The sequence below is a fragment of the Lathyrus oleraceus genome, chromosome 2 (genome assembly GCF_024323335.1).
Source record: "Lathyrus oleraceus cultivar Zhongwan6 chromosome 2, CAAS_Psat_ZW6_1.0, whole genome shotgun sequence".
NCBI lineage: Eukaryota > Viridiplantae > Streptophyta > Magnoliopsida > Fabales > Fabaceae > Lathyrus > Lathyrus oleraceus.
The window spans coordinates 160,231,548-160,248,613 of NC_066580.1; the positions used below are offsets into that span (position 1 = coordinate 160,231,548).

Consider the following 17,066-nt stretch of genomic DNA (forward strand, 5'->3'; position numbering starts at 1 on the left):
TGTGTGGCTGTTGTGACTGTTGCTGTTCTGGTGCTGCTGTTTGGAAGACTGATGTTTTATTGTTTTTTTTTAAAATGTGTAATTTGTGGCAGTCCTCATTGATGTCTGTTTTGTAATATTTTGGGCTCTTAATGAGTTCCTAGGATTTATCCATTATCTCAGCTATCACAGCTGTGTATAATGATGGTTTGAATTGCTTAACTGTTATGTTTTAACATGTTTAATGTTATAACATCTGTTCTGACATTCTCTGATAGACTAATTGACATTTATTTTGTATAATTGGTGACCTTTGGTCAATTTTGTCTAAAAAGGGGGAGAAGTGTTAATATGGAATGTGGAAGCAGTTGTGGAGTGGTGAGTTGTATGTAGCTGAACTGAAGGACAACTATTATTGAAGGAAGTGCACAGGTGTTAAAACAGAATGTTGTTCTGTTTACAGATGTCAAAGAGGATGTCTGATATTGTTTTGTTTACAGATGTCAAAAAGGATGCCTGATATGAGGCACAAATGTTGATATTGAAGCAGATGTCAAAATGACATTCTGGCTGGTACAGGTGCTGGAGTTACAGTAGCTGTTATGTTCATGGAAGATGTTTGATGTATGCACAGATTTAGGGAAGAAGGAGTACCCTTGTGCATTTGTGTGTCTTACTAGTTGCATCCATAACTAGTAATTCTAATTTTGTTGCATAGATTTAGGGGGAGGAGAAGTACCCTTGTGCATGTGTGTATTACTAGTAGCTATATCTAGTAATTTTATTTGCTTATGTTGTTGTTTAAACTACTGTTATGTTGTTTAACTGCTGATAGTTTACCTTGTGAACAAAAAGGACAGATATATGTTTTAGCCAAAATTTGCCAAAGGGGGAGTTTGTTGTTTCTAAGTGTTGGCAGCAATTTTGGTAAAACAAAGAGTGTTCACAAGATGTTATGTGTGATGTCTTAACATGAAATATCCTATGTACCTGCTGAAGTTCAAGAACATGTTCAGGCAGGATTGTTTCAGAATGCCACATATAATGCCATGGCTTCTGATATTGGATGTACCTGCTGGAGCTTAAATGAAAGACATGTTCATGCAAGATTGTTTCAGATGACATACACAAGGTCATGGCATCTGATATGGTTGTCCCTGCTGGAAGTTATAAAAGGAATTATTGGATTATGCAGGATTTTTCCAAGATGTCAGACCCGATGTCATGACATCCTGTACACATAACATTCAGTGTGAATGTCTGGTGTTTTGTGATTGCACAATTAATGGCAATCTATGTATGATTGAAGATCTGATTAGCTGGCGCATTCAATCATTGATTACAACCTGATTTACTTATTTTCCAAGGAGATCTAACCAGCTGTCATGAGAAGATTTGATTGGAAAATAGATTTAGGGTTTTCAAGATGTCCAAGCCCAGCTGAAAGCTTCTATAAAAAGGGACTTGGAAAACCTGATTTAACACACAACTAATACTGAGCGAAATATAGAGAGAGGGCTAGGGTTTGTGTCTGTTTAGTCGTGAGACTTGTAGGTCATTCAAGTCATCCATTGATGATTGAATTGGACTGATTTGTGGTTGTAATATGTCACTCTAGAGCTGTTAAGCAAGAGTGTGTGTCTACTTGATTAAAGATGTAAAGCAAGATCAAGTGTGTGTCCTCTTGATCAAAGCTGTTAAGCAAGATCAAGAGTGTGTCTTCTTGATTGAAACTGTGAAGTAAAATCAAGAGTGTGTTATTGAAAAGTGTTTTCTTTTCACAAGGGATTGTTGTTTAAAATCACTGGTGTGTGATTGTAAGGAAGTGAGTGGGTTCTCATATCTAAGAGTGCTTAGGTAGAAATTGCACGGGTAGAGATTAGGTGAGAAAAACTGTAACTTGTTGAAGTGTACGGAGAGTCTTTGAACTGATTCTATTTTAGTGAATTTCCTTCCTGGCTTGGTAGCCCCCAGATGTAGGTGAGTTGGACCGAACTGGGTTAACAATTGCTTGTGTATCTTGCATTACTATTCTCTATCTTTATTCTGTTTGCATTACTTAGATATTAGTGTTGTGACATTACCTTCGACATCTCATATCTGATACCAGAATTTCAATTGGTATCAGAGCAGGCATCTTGCTCTTGTTCTGGGTGAGATCTAGGGACGATACTTTCTGGTACAATGGAGAGAGATGGAGGATTTTTTCATAGACCACCAATCCTGGATGGCTCCAACTATGACTATTGGAAACCTCGAATGGTAGCTTTTCTAAAATCTCTTGATAACAAGGCTTGGAAAGCTGTGTTAACAGGTTGGGTGCATCCTGTCATTACTAAAGAAGGAGAAGCCACTACTAAGAAGAAGCCTGAAGAACAATGGTCCAAGGAGGAGGATGATCTAGCCCTTGGAAATTCTAAAGCTTTGAATGCCATATTTAATGGAGTAGACAAAAATATTTTCAGGTTGATAAACAACTGTGAAGTGGCCAAAGATGCTTGGGACACTCTCAAGACCACTCATGAAGGCACTTCTAGGATTAAGATGTCTAGGCTTCAGCTGCAAACCTCCAAGTTTGAAAACTTTAGGATGAAAGAAGATGAAAACATTCATGAATTTCACATGAGTATCCTTGAAATTGCTAATCCTCAGGAGCCCTGGGATAGAAGATGACAGATGAAAAACTGGTAAGGAAAATACTCAGGTCATTCCCTAAGAGATTTGCAATGAAGGTGACTGCCATAGAAGAGTCTCAAGACACTTCCAACATGTGGGTAGATGAGCTAATTGGTTCCCTCCAAACCTTTGAGATGGGGTTGAATGATGGTTTTGAAAAGAAAACAAAGAGCATAGCCTTTATGTCAAACACAGAAGAGGAAAAGAGTCAAGAGGTTGATGAAGATTTGGTCAATGAAGTAGCAATGCTGGGAAGACAGTTCAATAAACTGTTGAAAAATATGGATGTAAGATCTAAGACAAATGTCAAGAACATCCCATCTGACATCAGTAAATCCAACAATGCTGGAAGAAGAGCAAGATCAGATGAGAAGCTCAAAGACAGAAAAGAGGTACAATGCTATGAATGTGATGGGTATGGACACATCAGGACTGGATGTGGAACCTACCTTAGGACATAGAAGATGAGTCTTGCTGTCACTTGGTCTGATGAGAGTGAAACAGAGGAGGCTGCAAATCTTGTGACTGCTTTGACAGGAAGATGGGGATCTGATGAAGACTCAAGTGATGGTGAAGTAACCTTTGAAGAATTGGCCTCTACCTACAGAAAGTTGTGTCACAAAAGTGTAGAGCTGTGCAAACAGGTTGCAAACCATAAGAAGGAAATAACTCAACTTGAGAATGAGAAGGTAGAATACTTGGAAACCATCTCCAATTTACAATTAAAAGCAGTGGTTCTGAATGCCAAGCTAGTTGAAAATCCACAAGCTGAAAGACAGAAGATAGCACAGCTAGAAAGTGAGAAGGCATACCATGTGAAAACTATCTCTAAGTTGAAAACTGAAGTCATGTTTCTAAATTCTAAACTAGAAGAGATGACCAAGTATGTAAGGATGTTAAGCAATGGATCTGACTCCTTAGACAAGATTCTCCAAACTGGACAAATAACAGGAGACAAATCTGGCATTGGGTATAATGACTCAAAGCCTGAGAGCAGTTACACTGGTGCCAAATCTCAAGCCAAACCTAAGTGCATCCATAATAAAAGTAAACCTGTGATGTCACATCATATGTCACAACACCAGAGGAGAAAACAGCAGAAAGGGAAACACCAAAGATGGAGATGCCATCACTGTGGGAAATTTGGTCATCTGAAGCCATTCTGCTATCACTACAACAAACAAGACCTTAGACAGCGCTTTTTTAGCCTTAGACAGCGCTTTAAAGCGCTGTCTAAACCTCCGCTGCTAAAGGTTTAGACAACGCTTTTTTAAATCTTAAAAGCGCTGTCTAAGCCCCCCCCCCCCCCCCCCTTAGACAGCGCTTTGGCCAAAAGCGCTTTATAAGACCCTCTTATTTTAAATTTTTTAGGTATACCTTAGACAGCGCTTTTGAAAAGCGCTGTCTAAGCCCCACCCCCTTAGACAGCGCTTTGGCCAAAAGCGCTTTCTAAGACCCTCCTATTTTAATTTTTTTAGGTATACCTTAGACAGCACTTTTCAAAAAGCGCTGTCTAAGCCCTCCCCTTAGACAGCGCTTTTGCCTAAAGCGCTTTCTAATCCCCCCTTAGACAGCGCTTTTTACAAAAGCGCTGTCTAAGGTATACGAAAATTTTTGAAGCTTTTGTTTTAATATTACACAAGTTTTTATTATTATTCAAATATAGAAAATTATATAAAAATAATTTTAAATTGCGGTCCACAACGATAAATATAACTCCCGTGTAAAAGATGTTAAGGTCACCGCATAACCGACGCTGTTTCAACCGCAATCTTTATAAATATAAAAGTTGAGAGTATGTTTATTTACCACAAACATGGCAATTTGAGTGGAAGAGCCCAATGCAACACCTAAGGAAATGTCCTGCAATCATGAAATCAGTTTAGCTTCACTAGAATAATTTTCTTTTCTTTCAATTCAACAACTTTATAGCTTGGAAAATATGAATTTAATCATATCTTAGATGAAAGGATTAAGCATAGAATTGATTATAAGTCTGTAAATTCTCACCAGCTTGTTCTTGAAAGCAAAAATGATTGCTCCTGCATGTTCAGCCGCATTGCCAACTATCGGAAGCAAGATTATGCTGAGAAAGCTCACAGATAAACCCCATGAATCTGATGCATCCTGTTAAGAATCGTTTATAAGCTATTTTCATATAACCTATAAGCTGTTATTATAAGCTATTCTGAAGAGTTTATGAAAATAAGTTGAAACATTACTATAAGCTCTATCAAACTGTCTTACAAGTACTTATATCAGTAGATATAATCAATTCAAACAAATCCATACTACATAACTGCTTATATAATAAACACTTATTCAACAAGTGCTTAATTGAGCTTTCAAAATTAGATCTAAACAATTTAGTTGAATTACCTCAATTGTATCCACCACATATTCAGACAACAAAGCAATGAACACAGTCATTCCAGCCAACCAAGCAAATCCACTCCAGAATCCAATCACAGCCTCTTCTTCCGCTCCATTGTTCTCACCTTCCCCTTCCCCTTCCTGTTCAACAAAGTGCATAACAAATCACAATCGCAACAATTTTAACAATTCAACATTCTCATATACACCTCAATCAAGAAAACATACATCTTCCGCTTCAAATAATTGCCTATGCGTCCATAACTGAAAGATCAAGTAAGCAAAATACGCAACCAGCATAACAATGCTAGAAGCTCTCGACAAATACAGCGAAGGCTCTACGGTGAGTTCAGCCGAAGCAGCTCTGTACGTGAATAGCAACGGAAGCAAATGGCATAACAACGCCAATAGCAACATCAGCGAGTTCACATCCGCTTGTCTCTGCAAAATTATCAACATTAAAAATTCCCATAATATAAAACAAAAAAACTTCGAAATTGATTGTAGAAACTAGTGGTATTCACATGTTGCAAATATATAAGGATAAGGTTACTTACCTCCCAACATTCGGATCGAATCCTATTACGTAATAGGTGAGAAAAACCCAAACGGCGACTTCACAAAATGTGACAGGAATCTTGAGGATCCATGCAGGTATAGCATACGCCCATGAAGGATAAAATAGAAGGTCTCTTTGCTTGTAGAAACTAGGAAGCTTTGCAATGGTCATTGAAAGTTCAGCCATTCCGTTAAACATAATCATAACTACCGCGAAAAATATAGCACCAGCATATACACCTCCATCGTTCAAGGACTCGCGGTGCATCTCAGTTCTTAAAAATAATGTCATCGTCACCGTTGCCATAAAGATAAGCTAAAAAACACATCAAGAGTACTCAAAAGTTAAAATCATGAATTCAAAATATTGATTCATGTAGCGCAACTAGAACTAGAATTTACCTGACATATCTTGAAGATGTAAACAAAGGAATTTCTTTTCATGAGCAAATACTCTCTTGAGAAGTTAGCTTTTAGTAGTTCCTTCTTGTTAACACCATACTTTTCAGTGGTTAATGCTGCTGGATGATTCTTAGACTTGTCGAATGGAATTGCGAGCTTGTCTCCTATTTTCCTTCCAATATGGTATGATTGAAATGTCTCGGCGAATTGAGTAACTGTTACAAATCTGTATGGTTTTTCTCTGTGGAACCAATACTGTTCTTGATCCTTCTTTGAAGTTACCTGCAAAAAGAAATCGGTTATACGGATGACTAATAAAACGAAAAAGACTGAACATGGTTCAACCCGATTCGATCCGGTTCTAAGAGACTGAGAGCCGAACTCAGTTAAACTTTGACTTACTTCTTGAAGAAAGTCAGCTGCACCTTTTCTCTCAGGACATTTGAAACCAACAAATTCAAAAAAGTCGAGAACATGTTCGCGTGGTCCTTGGTCCAACCAACATCTCTCCCGTGGTAACTCGCTTTCTTTGTCCTCCCGAGATACCGCGCAACATTTCATTCCCAACCATAGTATCAGCACATACATCCAACCCCAAAAGCTGCATAATTTTCAACTCATTAAAGTTTTGTTTGGATAAACAATTTAATTAAGTGCTTCTTGGATAAGTGCTTGTTATATTACTAGTTCTCATTTTCGCAATACCTTGAGTACATAATCAGTTACCACACTTTCCTGTTGGCCTCCAGTTGATACTGCCTGTATATCCAAAGTCAATTTAATGTCATTAATTTGTTTTGATGCAATAGATATTGATAATAGCTTCTTCTCACCTTCATGAAGACATCGATATCCGGGTCTGGCTTAATCTTTGCTTCTTTTTCTCTTCTAGACAACTCCGACAACAAGTCTATGGATCACAAAAACATTAATTACACCTATCATATGTCGTCCGGAAGTATACTTCTAGACAAAAACACAGTGTTTTCTATTCAGAAGTATACTTCTAGACAAAAACACAGTGTTTTCTATTCAGAAGTATACTTCCGGACATGTATGTGGTTTTTTAGAAAGAAAATATGAACTTTGTGTAGAAAATGACTAACCGTATCGTGATCCAACACCTTGGCATCTTGCTGAGAAAGCCAGGGTTTCTCTAACAGTCATTTCTCCGATATGAACATCATGTTGACTAATATATGCAGCTGTTCTTTGAGGCACAAATTCATCCATTCCATGTCCGTTATAGGTCACTTTCCCAGATACCTGAAGACATTTATTATATAGATCAGATACATTGATTATCCAATGAATCTAAAAAACAAACTTTTTCTTATATTAAGGACCAGAGGGATTGCTTTTCACCTTGAGATTGGGATCAAGCTTTCCTGATAAGGCCAAAAGAAGCGTGGTTTTTCCCGAACTCGGAGGACCAAGAAGAAGTTGGTAAAGCCCTTCCTCCGACATAAGCTTCCGCCTCAACAGTTAGCCGCTCGTATCGAACTTCGATTGTCGGAACCTCAATCCCAACTCTATAAAAAAACCACAAAGATAGCAAATGGTGAGAAAAATATTGGATCTATATTCTCTTATGTTATTTCGGTCGAAAACGAAACCAAACATCTTAATAGTTTTACCTATCAATTCTTTCCTTTAGCTTCAACAAAAACTTCTCATTACCCTCTTCAGCCACATTGATCAACCTATCCAAAAGTTTATGTCTTTCTTGAAATCCAAGATCAGTTAATATATCAATCTCATTGGCAACACCGCGTGATGTCGCTAACAACCCTTTCCTCAAACGGTTGTAAGTAGGGAGTTTTTCAAGTGCAGCCCATTTAAGAGCTTCTTCATCATCTTCTAGTTCTCCACGTCGCGACGAAAAAGCCTCTATTCCACTGTTTCTCCAACCTAGTAGAAGAAGAACTTCTCGCGCGGAAACTCGTACTCGCTCCGTATATATCACTTCCTTCCATTGCTCCAACTCAACACTTACACTAGTATAATAAAAAGATAACAACTTTTGCAACTTAAGCTTAAACCAAACAAAACCCAGAAGGCTTTCTGCAAACTGATATGACAGACACCAGAAAACAATGCTATTTGTAGAAACTGAGATATGAAAACTATTAATATATGATTAGTGTAGTCATGATTCACACACTCTAGGGGAAACAAAATAACCCTCATAAAATTCATCTATCATTATTTTATTTCAATTAAAAAAAAGCATACCACAAAAATAAAAAGATAGATCTAAAATCTTATACAGAAAAGTTCAGTAACCCATTCCGAAATTGTATCAACTACCCAATTAAAAAAAAACCTAAATTGAAGAAACGTCACCGTTTAAACGAAGATCATTATCGCAATCGAATCCGCATCACACTGAGGGCATTCAAGGAAATTCTCAGCCCCAAAACTAGCAGAAGTAATACCCACAGAAAAATCAATATCATCACCACTCCGAGAAACCTCCACAATACTGAGCCACAAAATCACAATCTTGACGGAAATACCCTTGAGTTTATAAAGCTTATTCTCAGAAATCACGCCAGAGATAGTAGACTTGTAACTAAGCGTGTAACTTTCAATAGTGAAACTACAACTTTTTTCGAAGAACATCGAAAATTGCCCCGTTTCTCTGTTCAACGTGTACCCAATCGCGCCTTTCGGAAGAAGAACCATCGGGAAACCGTATTCCATGAGAAGATCATAAGCTGATAGATTGTTCTGTTGAATCAATGCATGCGATGATGTTGATGACGACAACGATGGTGATGATAGTGTTAGAGAGATTAACAAAATCAACATCAATTTAATTGAACACATCGTAGCGAAATCGAAAGTTGATTTTGATTTGTAAATTTGGTTAAAGGGGCACTTTAGAAGAGTTCAATTTTTGGGTTGTTTTTGTTTTTGTTGTTTGAAGATGCGGTGGATATCAAGGTGGAGATTCTTCTTATGTTTATGCTTTTGGTAGGTTAGGAAAAGTTTAAAATAAATCAAAAATATATAAATTAAATATGGTTGTTTGTTGCAAGCTTAAACAGCGCTTTTGTGGAAAGCGCTTTCTAAGATATGCCTTAGACAGCGCTTTCCAAAAGCGCTTTCTAAACCCCCACCTTAGACAGCGCTTTTGGTTTTAATTTTTTTTTTAATTGAAAGACTTTAAACAGCGCTTTCTCAAAAGCGCTGACTAAGGTCTATATTTAAAAGCGCTTTCTAAAAGCACTGTCTAAGGGGGGGTCTTAGACAGCGCTTTCTAAAAGCGCTGTCTAAGACCCCCCCTTAGACAGCGCTTTCATTATTTTTTTAGAACATTTTCCGTGTTTTATTTTTATTTTAACCTTAGACAGCGCTTTCTTTTAAAAGCGCTGTCTAAGATGCGCTGTTAAAAAAACTTTTTGGCGTAGTGTATAAACTGTATGGTTATCCTAGGCCTGCTCATCATCAGAATCACTATCAATCCAAACCCAAACAACACAGGCCTATCATTAAGAAGCAATGGCTTCCTAAGACTAATGTTACAGGTTTGATAGCTCACATTCCCCTCAGAATCTCAGCCAAAGAAGAGTGGTACTTTGATAGTGAATGTTCCAGACACATGACTGGAAACCAAGACCTGCTAACTGATCTGCATCATCATACCATAAGCCATGTAACCTTTGGAGATGGAGAAAAAGGTGAAATCAAGGGAACTGGTAAGCCTGATTATCTTGGAGATCCTAAACTTGACAAGGTTCTACTAGTTAAGGGCTTGACTGCAAATCTAATAAGCATCAGTCAACTATGTGATCAAGGTCTGAATGTTAACCTCACCAAAACTGAATGTCTAATCTTTGACAAAAATAGTGAAGTGATTATGAAAGGAATCAGGACCAAAGACAACTGCTACATGTGGAGCTCTCAAATGGATTATCCCTTAAAGAATTCCTATGTCAAAAAGGAATGGATAAAGATGAGTATAGATGCTCTCAAGAGTGATGAAAAACAAGTCTGTGGGAAATGTCAGACAAAGATGTCACACCTCACGTTCATAGGAGAAAAGGTTATGATAGCTCAAACAACTGAGAGGTTAGATCAAAAAGGTGGACATGTGACTAGTCATAGGCAGAATGAAACTGTTGGGACTAGGCCACAGGGGACTATATGTTTATCTCAAAGCAAAAATGCCAAGAACAATGTGGAGAAGATTGGGATGACACCTGCTCCTACACATGTGAAAGGTATAGAAGATGGAAGCAGTTGGGCTCAACTGGATTGGATGAAACTATTGATGATTGCATACAATGTCACACACGATGTCATGACATTGTATTATGACAACCTGACTACTGAAACTAGGTCCAAAAATCAGATTCAGCACAGATGGACAAAGTACTATTTTTGTTATTATCATTTCATTAGAAAATTCGTGGAAGACAAATTCAGAGGTCTAAAGCATGGACTGGAACTAGCAGACAAGGTTGCAAGGAATTTGGGTGAAATTCAAATTAAATATGAGGGAGGGAAATTAGGGATTTGGACTTTTGTGAAATTATGGGAATTAAAGTGGAAAAATAAAGGAAATAAAAATAGTGTCTGCTCTTTTAAAAGAAAGAGCCACATTAATGATAAATCATTCCCTAGCATTGAAAATAGTATCTATTCCCTCAGCACACGCTACCTAAACACAACAATCTCTATCTCCATTCAACTTCTCAGAGAAGCTCAGCTAGGGCAAAGAAACTTCTCTCAAAAGTCCTACAATATGTCTCAACATCCATCATCATCTGGTTCAAAATCCTCTCACCATGCAAAGACTCCCTCCATGGAGTTTCTAGATGAAGACGTGATGGACGTTACTCCACTTTGCGTAATACCAGGCGACACCCCAGGTCCCTCCTCCAAGGATGGAGATAAGCAAGGTAATACCCCTGGTAACTCTTCTCTTCCAAAAGACATGCATTATGCTGATCATGCCATAAGGAAACTAGTCACTAGGATTCTAAGTGAAGGGCATAAAGTCAAAGGGGTTTCTACCCCTCTGTCCAGAAGGGACCCCTCTCCTGAGGAGGAACCTCATGCTGATAAAGATGATGATTCATCTAGATCAGAAAAGGAAGTGGCTGCTGAAGGGCTATGCTCTCTAGGTAAATCCCCACCTAACAAGAAATCAGCAAATATGTTCAGGAGAATATTATTGACCTAGAGGAAGAAATCTCTGAAGAAGAGGATGCTCCTTTGGCTCATCTTGTAAAACCTAGTGTAGATGAGAAACTGAGAGCTAGGAAAGGGAAAAGTGTGGCTAAAATGAGAACAACAAGAGTGAAAAAGGTTGCTGGTGTAGGACCCTCAAAGTCCTGGAGCAAAGTTGAGGTTAGGAAAAGGAAAGAAAGAGACAACTCTGACTCTGAGGAGGATGTCGAAGACGATGTCCCAGACATCTCCCATGTAAAAAGGCATGCTGTTCAGAAGTCTCATGGCAAAGCTACTGTTGTGCACCTAGACAACATCTCCTTTCATTTAGAAGATGGTGCTGCAAAATGGAAATTTGTCATTAAGAGGAGAGTAGCTGTTTAAAGAGAGCTTCGAAAAGAGGCTGTAGAAGTGAAGGGGGTAATTGATTTGATCAAAAATGCTGGACTAATGAAGACTGTGGTAGCTCTACCCCAATGTTATGAGGGGTTGGTAAAAGAGTTTATTGTTAATATCCTTGAGGATATTTATGAAAAGAGCAGCAGGGAGTTCTGCAAGGTGTTTGTAAGGGGAAAATGTGTGAAATTCTCACCAAGTATTATCAACAAGTTCCTAGGAAGAGGAACTGATGGAGGAGTAGACCTAGAGACTGCAGACAATGAGGTCTGTAGGGTTATTACAGCTGGCCAAGTTAAGGAATGGCCTAGTAGGAATCACTTATCAGCTGGGAAGCTCACTATCAAATATGCCATCTTACACAAGATTGGTTCAGCTAATTGGGTGCGTACTAATCATATCTCTACCATCTCCATTAGTCTTGGAAGAATCATTCATGCAATTGGAACCAGGATTAACTATGATTTTTGAAAGTTTATATTTGATCAAACCATCAGACATGCCTCTACAAATGCTGTGAAATTGCCCATTTCCTTTCCATCCATCATTTGTGGTATTATCTTGAGTCAACAACCAGGCATACTCAATACAAATGACATGCCAAGCAGAAGAAAACCCCCTCTATCCATTCATTATAAGTTGTTTGAGGGAAGTCATGTCAATGATGTTGTCATGACATCTGCCAGAAGGGAACCTGCATCTCAAGGGAGCTTAATTGACCAACTAAAAGATACCTGCAAGGAATTGGAGAATGGTATAAGGGTGGCCAAGGCAAGAAAAGAAACTTTGGAAGCTCTTATCTGCAGCTTGGAAAAGGCAGAAATGGAGAAGGTTGTTAAGAACTCGGATGCAGAAGCCCAATCCAGTGGCAGCTCTGAAAGCTCTAAAGGCTCTGAAGGTGTAGGTGAAGGTGAAGGTGATACCTCTTCTTCTGATTGATGGTTCCCCCTCTTTTTTTGTGGAAGACTGAAGATTGTGTGAGGGGTGTTGTGTGGCTGTTGTGACTGTTGCTGTTCTGGTGCTGCTGTTTGGAAGACTGATGTTTTATTGTTTTTTTTTTAAAATGTGTAATTTGTGGCAGTCCTCATTGATGCCCGTTTTGTAATATTTTGGGCTCTTAATGAGTTTCTTGGATTTGTTCATTATCTCAGCTATCACAACTGTGTATAATGATTGTTTGAACTGCTTAACTATTATGTTTTAACATGTTTAATGTTATAACATCTGTCCTGACATTCTCTGATAGACTAATTGACATTTATTTTGTCAAATTGGTCACCTTTGGTCAATTTTGACTAAAAAGGGGGAGAAGTGTTAATATGGAATGTGGAAGCAGTTGTGGAGTGGTAAGTTGTATGTAGCTGAACTGAAGGACAACTATTATTGAAGGAAGTACACAGGTGTTAAAACAGAATGTTGTTCTGTTTACAGATGTCAAAGAGGATGTCTGATATTGTTTTGTTTACAGATGTCAAAGAGGATGTCTGATATGATGCACATATGTTGATATTGAAGTAGATGTCAGAATGACATTCTGGCTGGTACATGTGTTGGAGTTACAGTAGCTGTTATGTTCATGGAAGATGTTTGATGTATGCACCGATTTAGGGGAAGAAGGAGTACCCTTGTGCATTTGTGTGTCTTACTAGTTGCATCCATAACTTGTAATTCTGTTTCTGTTGCACAGATTTAGGGGGAGGAGAAGTACCCTTATGCATGTGTGTATTACTAGTAGCTATATCTAGTAATTTTATTTGCTTATGTTGTTGTTTAAACTACTGTTATGTTGTTTAACTGCTGATAATTTACCTTGTGAACAAAAAGGACAGATATATGTTTTAGCCAAAATTTGCCAAAGGGGGAGTTTGTTATTTCTAAGTGTTGGCAGCAATTTTGGTAAAACAACGAGTGTTTACAAGATGTTATGTGTGATGTCTTAACATGAGATATCCTATGTACCTGCTGAAGTTCAAGAACATGTTCAGGCAGGATTGTTTCAGAATGCCACATATAATGCCATGGCTTCTGATATTGGATGTACCTGCTGGAGCTTAAATGAAAGACATGTTCATGCAAGATTGTTTCAGATGACATACACAAGGTCATGGCATCTGATATGGTTGTCCCTGCTGTCATGACATACACAGGATTTTTCCAAGATGCAGACCCGATGTCATGACATCCTGTACACATAACATTCAGTGTGAATGTCTGATGTTTTGTGATTGCACAATTAATGGAAATCTATGTATGATTGAAGATCTGATTAGCTGGCGCATTCAATCATTGATTACAACCTGATTTACTTATTTTCCAAGGAGATCTAACCAGCTGTCATGAGAAGATTTGATTGGAAAATAGATTTAGGGTTTTCAAGATGTCCAAGCCTAGCTGAAAGCTTCTATAAAAAAGGACTTGGAAAACCTGATTTAACACACAACCAATACTGAGCGAAATATAGAGAGAGAGCTAGGGTTTGTGTCTGTTTAGTCGTGAGACTTGTAGGTCATTCAAGTCATCCATTGATGATTGAATTGGACTGATTTGTGGTTATAATTTGTCACTCTAAAGCTGTTAAGCAAGAGTGTGTGTCTACTTGATCAAAGCTATGAAGCAAGATCAAGTGTGTGTCCTCTTGATCAAAGCTGTTAAGCAAGATCAAGAGTGTGTCTTCTTGATTGAATATGTGAAGTAAAATCAAGAGTATGTTATTGAAAAGTGTTTTCTTTTCACAAGGGATTGTTGTTTAAAATCACTGGTGTGTGATTGTAAGGAAGTGAGTGGGTTCTCATATCTAAGAGTGCTTAGGTAGAAATTGCACGGGTAGAGATTAGGTGAGAAAGACTGTAACTTGTTGAAGTGTACGGAGAGTCTTTGAACTGATTCTATTTTAGTGAATTTCCTTCCTGGCTTGGTAGCCCCCAGATGTAGGTGAGTTGGACCAAACTGGGTTAACAATTGCTTGTGTATCTTGCATTACTATTCTCTATCTTTATTCTGTTTGCATTACTCAGATATTAGTGTCGTGACATTACCTTCGACATCTCATATCTGATACCAGAATTTCACTTCTCATAGAAGATGTCTTGGTTTAAGGATTCATACTTGTGAATGAATGGTTGAGTATTCTCCAAAGAATGACTTAATCAATTAAAATTCACCACTAACATTTGACTAATTATTTACTAACTTTTATTCATTATGCTTTTGCTTTCAAGACATTTACTTTATGCAATTTAAATTTCAGTCATTTACCATTCATTGCCATTTACATTTCATGCAACTTGTTTATGTTTCAAGTCCTTTTCATTTTACTCATTTGAGCATTATCTTGTGATTGTATATATTGTGTGTTTTCCTTTGTTTTGTTTGTGGTCTTAGGAACTTAAAACACCTAAAACAATAAAAACCCTAAAAAGTATATGGTGGACTGTTGGACTTGATCTGGTATTTTTGGACTTAGAATTAGGAAACATTCCTGATGCTAAAGGACTTGGCCAATGCCAACATTTGAGACTGATCTATCTTGAATTGTGCCTTCGTCTAATGTAAGACTTTGAGTGCCATTGATTCATTTATTACTCTGTCTTTGTACTTAATTGTGACTTTGTTATTATTGTCTATGTCTGATGTTTTATCCTGAGTTGATCAAGGAATATTTCATCTGCTACATTGGAAGAAATTGGAAGACATTTGAAGATTTCTAGCTATTGAAGTGCTTGCTTGGATATGGCTATCTTTATTTTATGTCTTGATCTTTATGATGCTTGGACGTTGCTCATTGTTTATTGCTTATTTCTTATCAAAGTCCAATGGAAATGGGTTTCTATATGACATTCTTGTTTGTTGGATTGCATCCCATTGGTCAGATCTTTTCAACTCTTAACTTTTAAATTTTTGGCTTAGGGTAGTCACTTCATCTCCTCCCACTTCTTTAATTTCAAAATCTCTCCCTCTTTTCAAAAACTTTCTTTGCTTGTAAATTTCAAACTCAGACATGTTTTAATGATTATAAACTTTGGCCTTATGCCATTGAATTTTTAAACTTCTTTTCTTAAATCAAATTTGTAAATAAACTTAACCATATTGACTTAAATTTCAAAAGACAAAAAGAACTAACAACCCCATTCAAAATTTTGGCCTTTTGAGCCTTTTCATTTAAACCTTTGTTAAAATCAATTCACCAACTTTCTTCTTTGAACTTTTTACCACGAACTATGGGGTTTTGATCCCTCATTTTTATGTTGGTACGTAGCCACAAGACCGAATGTCTTGTATGTAATCAATGAATTCTTTCGTCGTCCCCTCACTCTATATTTTATCAAACATCTTTTATACCAAAAACATATGCACACATAAAAAGGACTCCCTAGGAGTACCTAGGACACTTTGGGTGCTAACACCTTCCCTCTGTGTAACCAACCCCCTTACGTGTAATCTCTGGCATTTGATTAGTTTTGATTTGAAAACTTCTTATCTTTAGGTTTTGTTGATACTTTTCCCTTTTTCATTTGGAAACAATAAAAGTGCGGTGGCGACTCATGTTTTACTGACGTCAAGTTTATCCATAGCTTGATGGTCACGAATTTACCGCTACATGTATGCTAGGCCTAGTTGCTTGATATGTGATGTCTTTGTTAGGTTTGGATGGTCTGCTAATGATTTTGGCCTCATGGATTGGCTTGGCACTTATTGCATAACAGGTACTGTAAGGTAAGATGTTTGGCTCATGGTGCAACAGAATTGTGAATGATTGGCTGCTAGCTATTGTAGGTGCATTGACATGTTGTTATTGATGCAAGATTGCATATCTTTATTCATGTTCCTTGGGTATGGTGAGTTGTAAGTTCAGCTCATGATTTATTCTACTGTAGGTGTTGTTCATGTATGGAAATGCAATGATGTGGTTCTGACTATGATAAGTTTGGTTGTGGACTGGTTCAGTTCTAGTTTAGGATTTGTTATGTTATGATTTCTATTAGCTTGGTAAATGTATGTGGCATTGATTGTTGTATTATGACCTGGTTCTGCAATAGGGTTAGGACCATGGTTTTTGCTTTATGCTCCTTGAAATTTTTACTTGCTTCATGTGTTCATATTTGTGCGAATGAGGCCAAGGCCATGTTCTGACTTTGGTTCATGTTTTCACTACATACTGACTTAGGAATTTGTGTTTCAATGTAGGAATTCTAACCTGGCTTATGGTATGCATTATAGGATTATCACCATGTGAAGGAAACTTGCAGGTCCACATTGCAATGTCTCATTGGGCTAGTGTATTGATGATGCTTACTTGTTCAAGTCCTGCAAGGTGAGGTTTGCTCATGTTTGCTTGGTTCTTGGTCATGTAATGCAGAATTCTAGCCAAAGCTTGCCCTTGTTTGAATTGCCTAGCTTGGTGCATTGTCATAAAATGATTAACATGGCATAGTTTCGTTGTGTGCATGGATTGTTTATGCTTGGAAATGATATGGCATGTTTGGTAATGATCATTCTTACTT

At 37.7% G+C, this 17,066-nt stretch overlaps 2 protein-coding genes and 1 pseudogene across 2 annotated transcripts; all 3 read right to left on the bottom strand.

Moving 5' to 3' along the window:
- Positions 1-4,356: 4,356 nt before the first annotated feature.
- LOC127122409 (vacuolar cation/proton exchanger 3) lies at positions 4,357-5,487 on the bottom strand. The gene is made up of 4 exons (XM_051052749.1): positions 5,257-5,487; positions 5,035-5,169; positions 4,666-4,782; positions 4,357-4,518 (listed from the first exon to the last, which is right to left on the bottom strand). Exons 1-4 carry the CDS (start codon positions 5,485-5,487, stop codon positions 4,417-4,419), a joined length of 585 nt encoding a protein of 194 aa, XP_050908706.1. The 3' UTR covers positions 4,357-4,416.
- Positions 5,488-5,581: 94 nt separating this feature from the next.
- On the bottom strand, positions 5,582-8,152 carry LOC127118669 (pleiotropic drug resistance protein 1-like; annotated as a pseudogene).
- A 16-nt stretch (positions 8,153-8,168) lies between these two features.
- On the bottom strand, positions 8,169-8,990 carry LOC127118670 (uncharacterized). Its single transcript, XM_051048915.1, has one exon. It carries the CDS (start codon positions 8,818-8,820, stop codon positions 8,338-8,340), a length of 483 nt encoding a protein of 160 aa, XP_050904872.1. The 5' UTR covers positions 8,821-8,990; the 3' UTR covers positions 8,169-8,337.
- Between the last annotated feature and the right edge of the window lie 8,076 nt (positions 8,991-17,066).

Coding starts and splice junctions, on each gene's coding strand:
- LOC127122409 (XM_051052749.1), bottom strand. CDS start 5,487: ATGTTGATAATTTTGCAGAGACAAGCGGATGTGAACTCGCTGATGTTG. Junction 4,783..5,034: donor ATGTGGTGGATACAATTGAG/GTAATTCAACTA, acceptor GATTCTTAACAG/GATGCATCAGATTCATGGGG. Junction 4,519..4,665: donor TTGCTTTCAAGAACAAGCTG/GTGAGAATTTAC, acceptor TCATGATTGCAG/GACATTTCCTTAGGTGTTGC.
- LOC127118670 (XM_051048915.1), bottom strand. CDS start 8,820: ATGTGTTCAATTAAATTGATGTTGATTTTGTTAATCTCTCTAACACTA.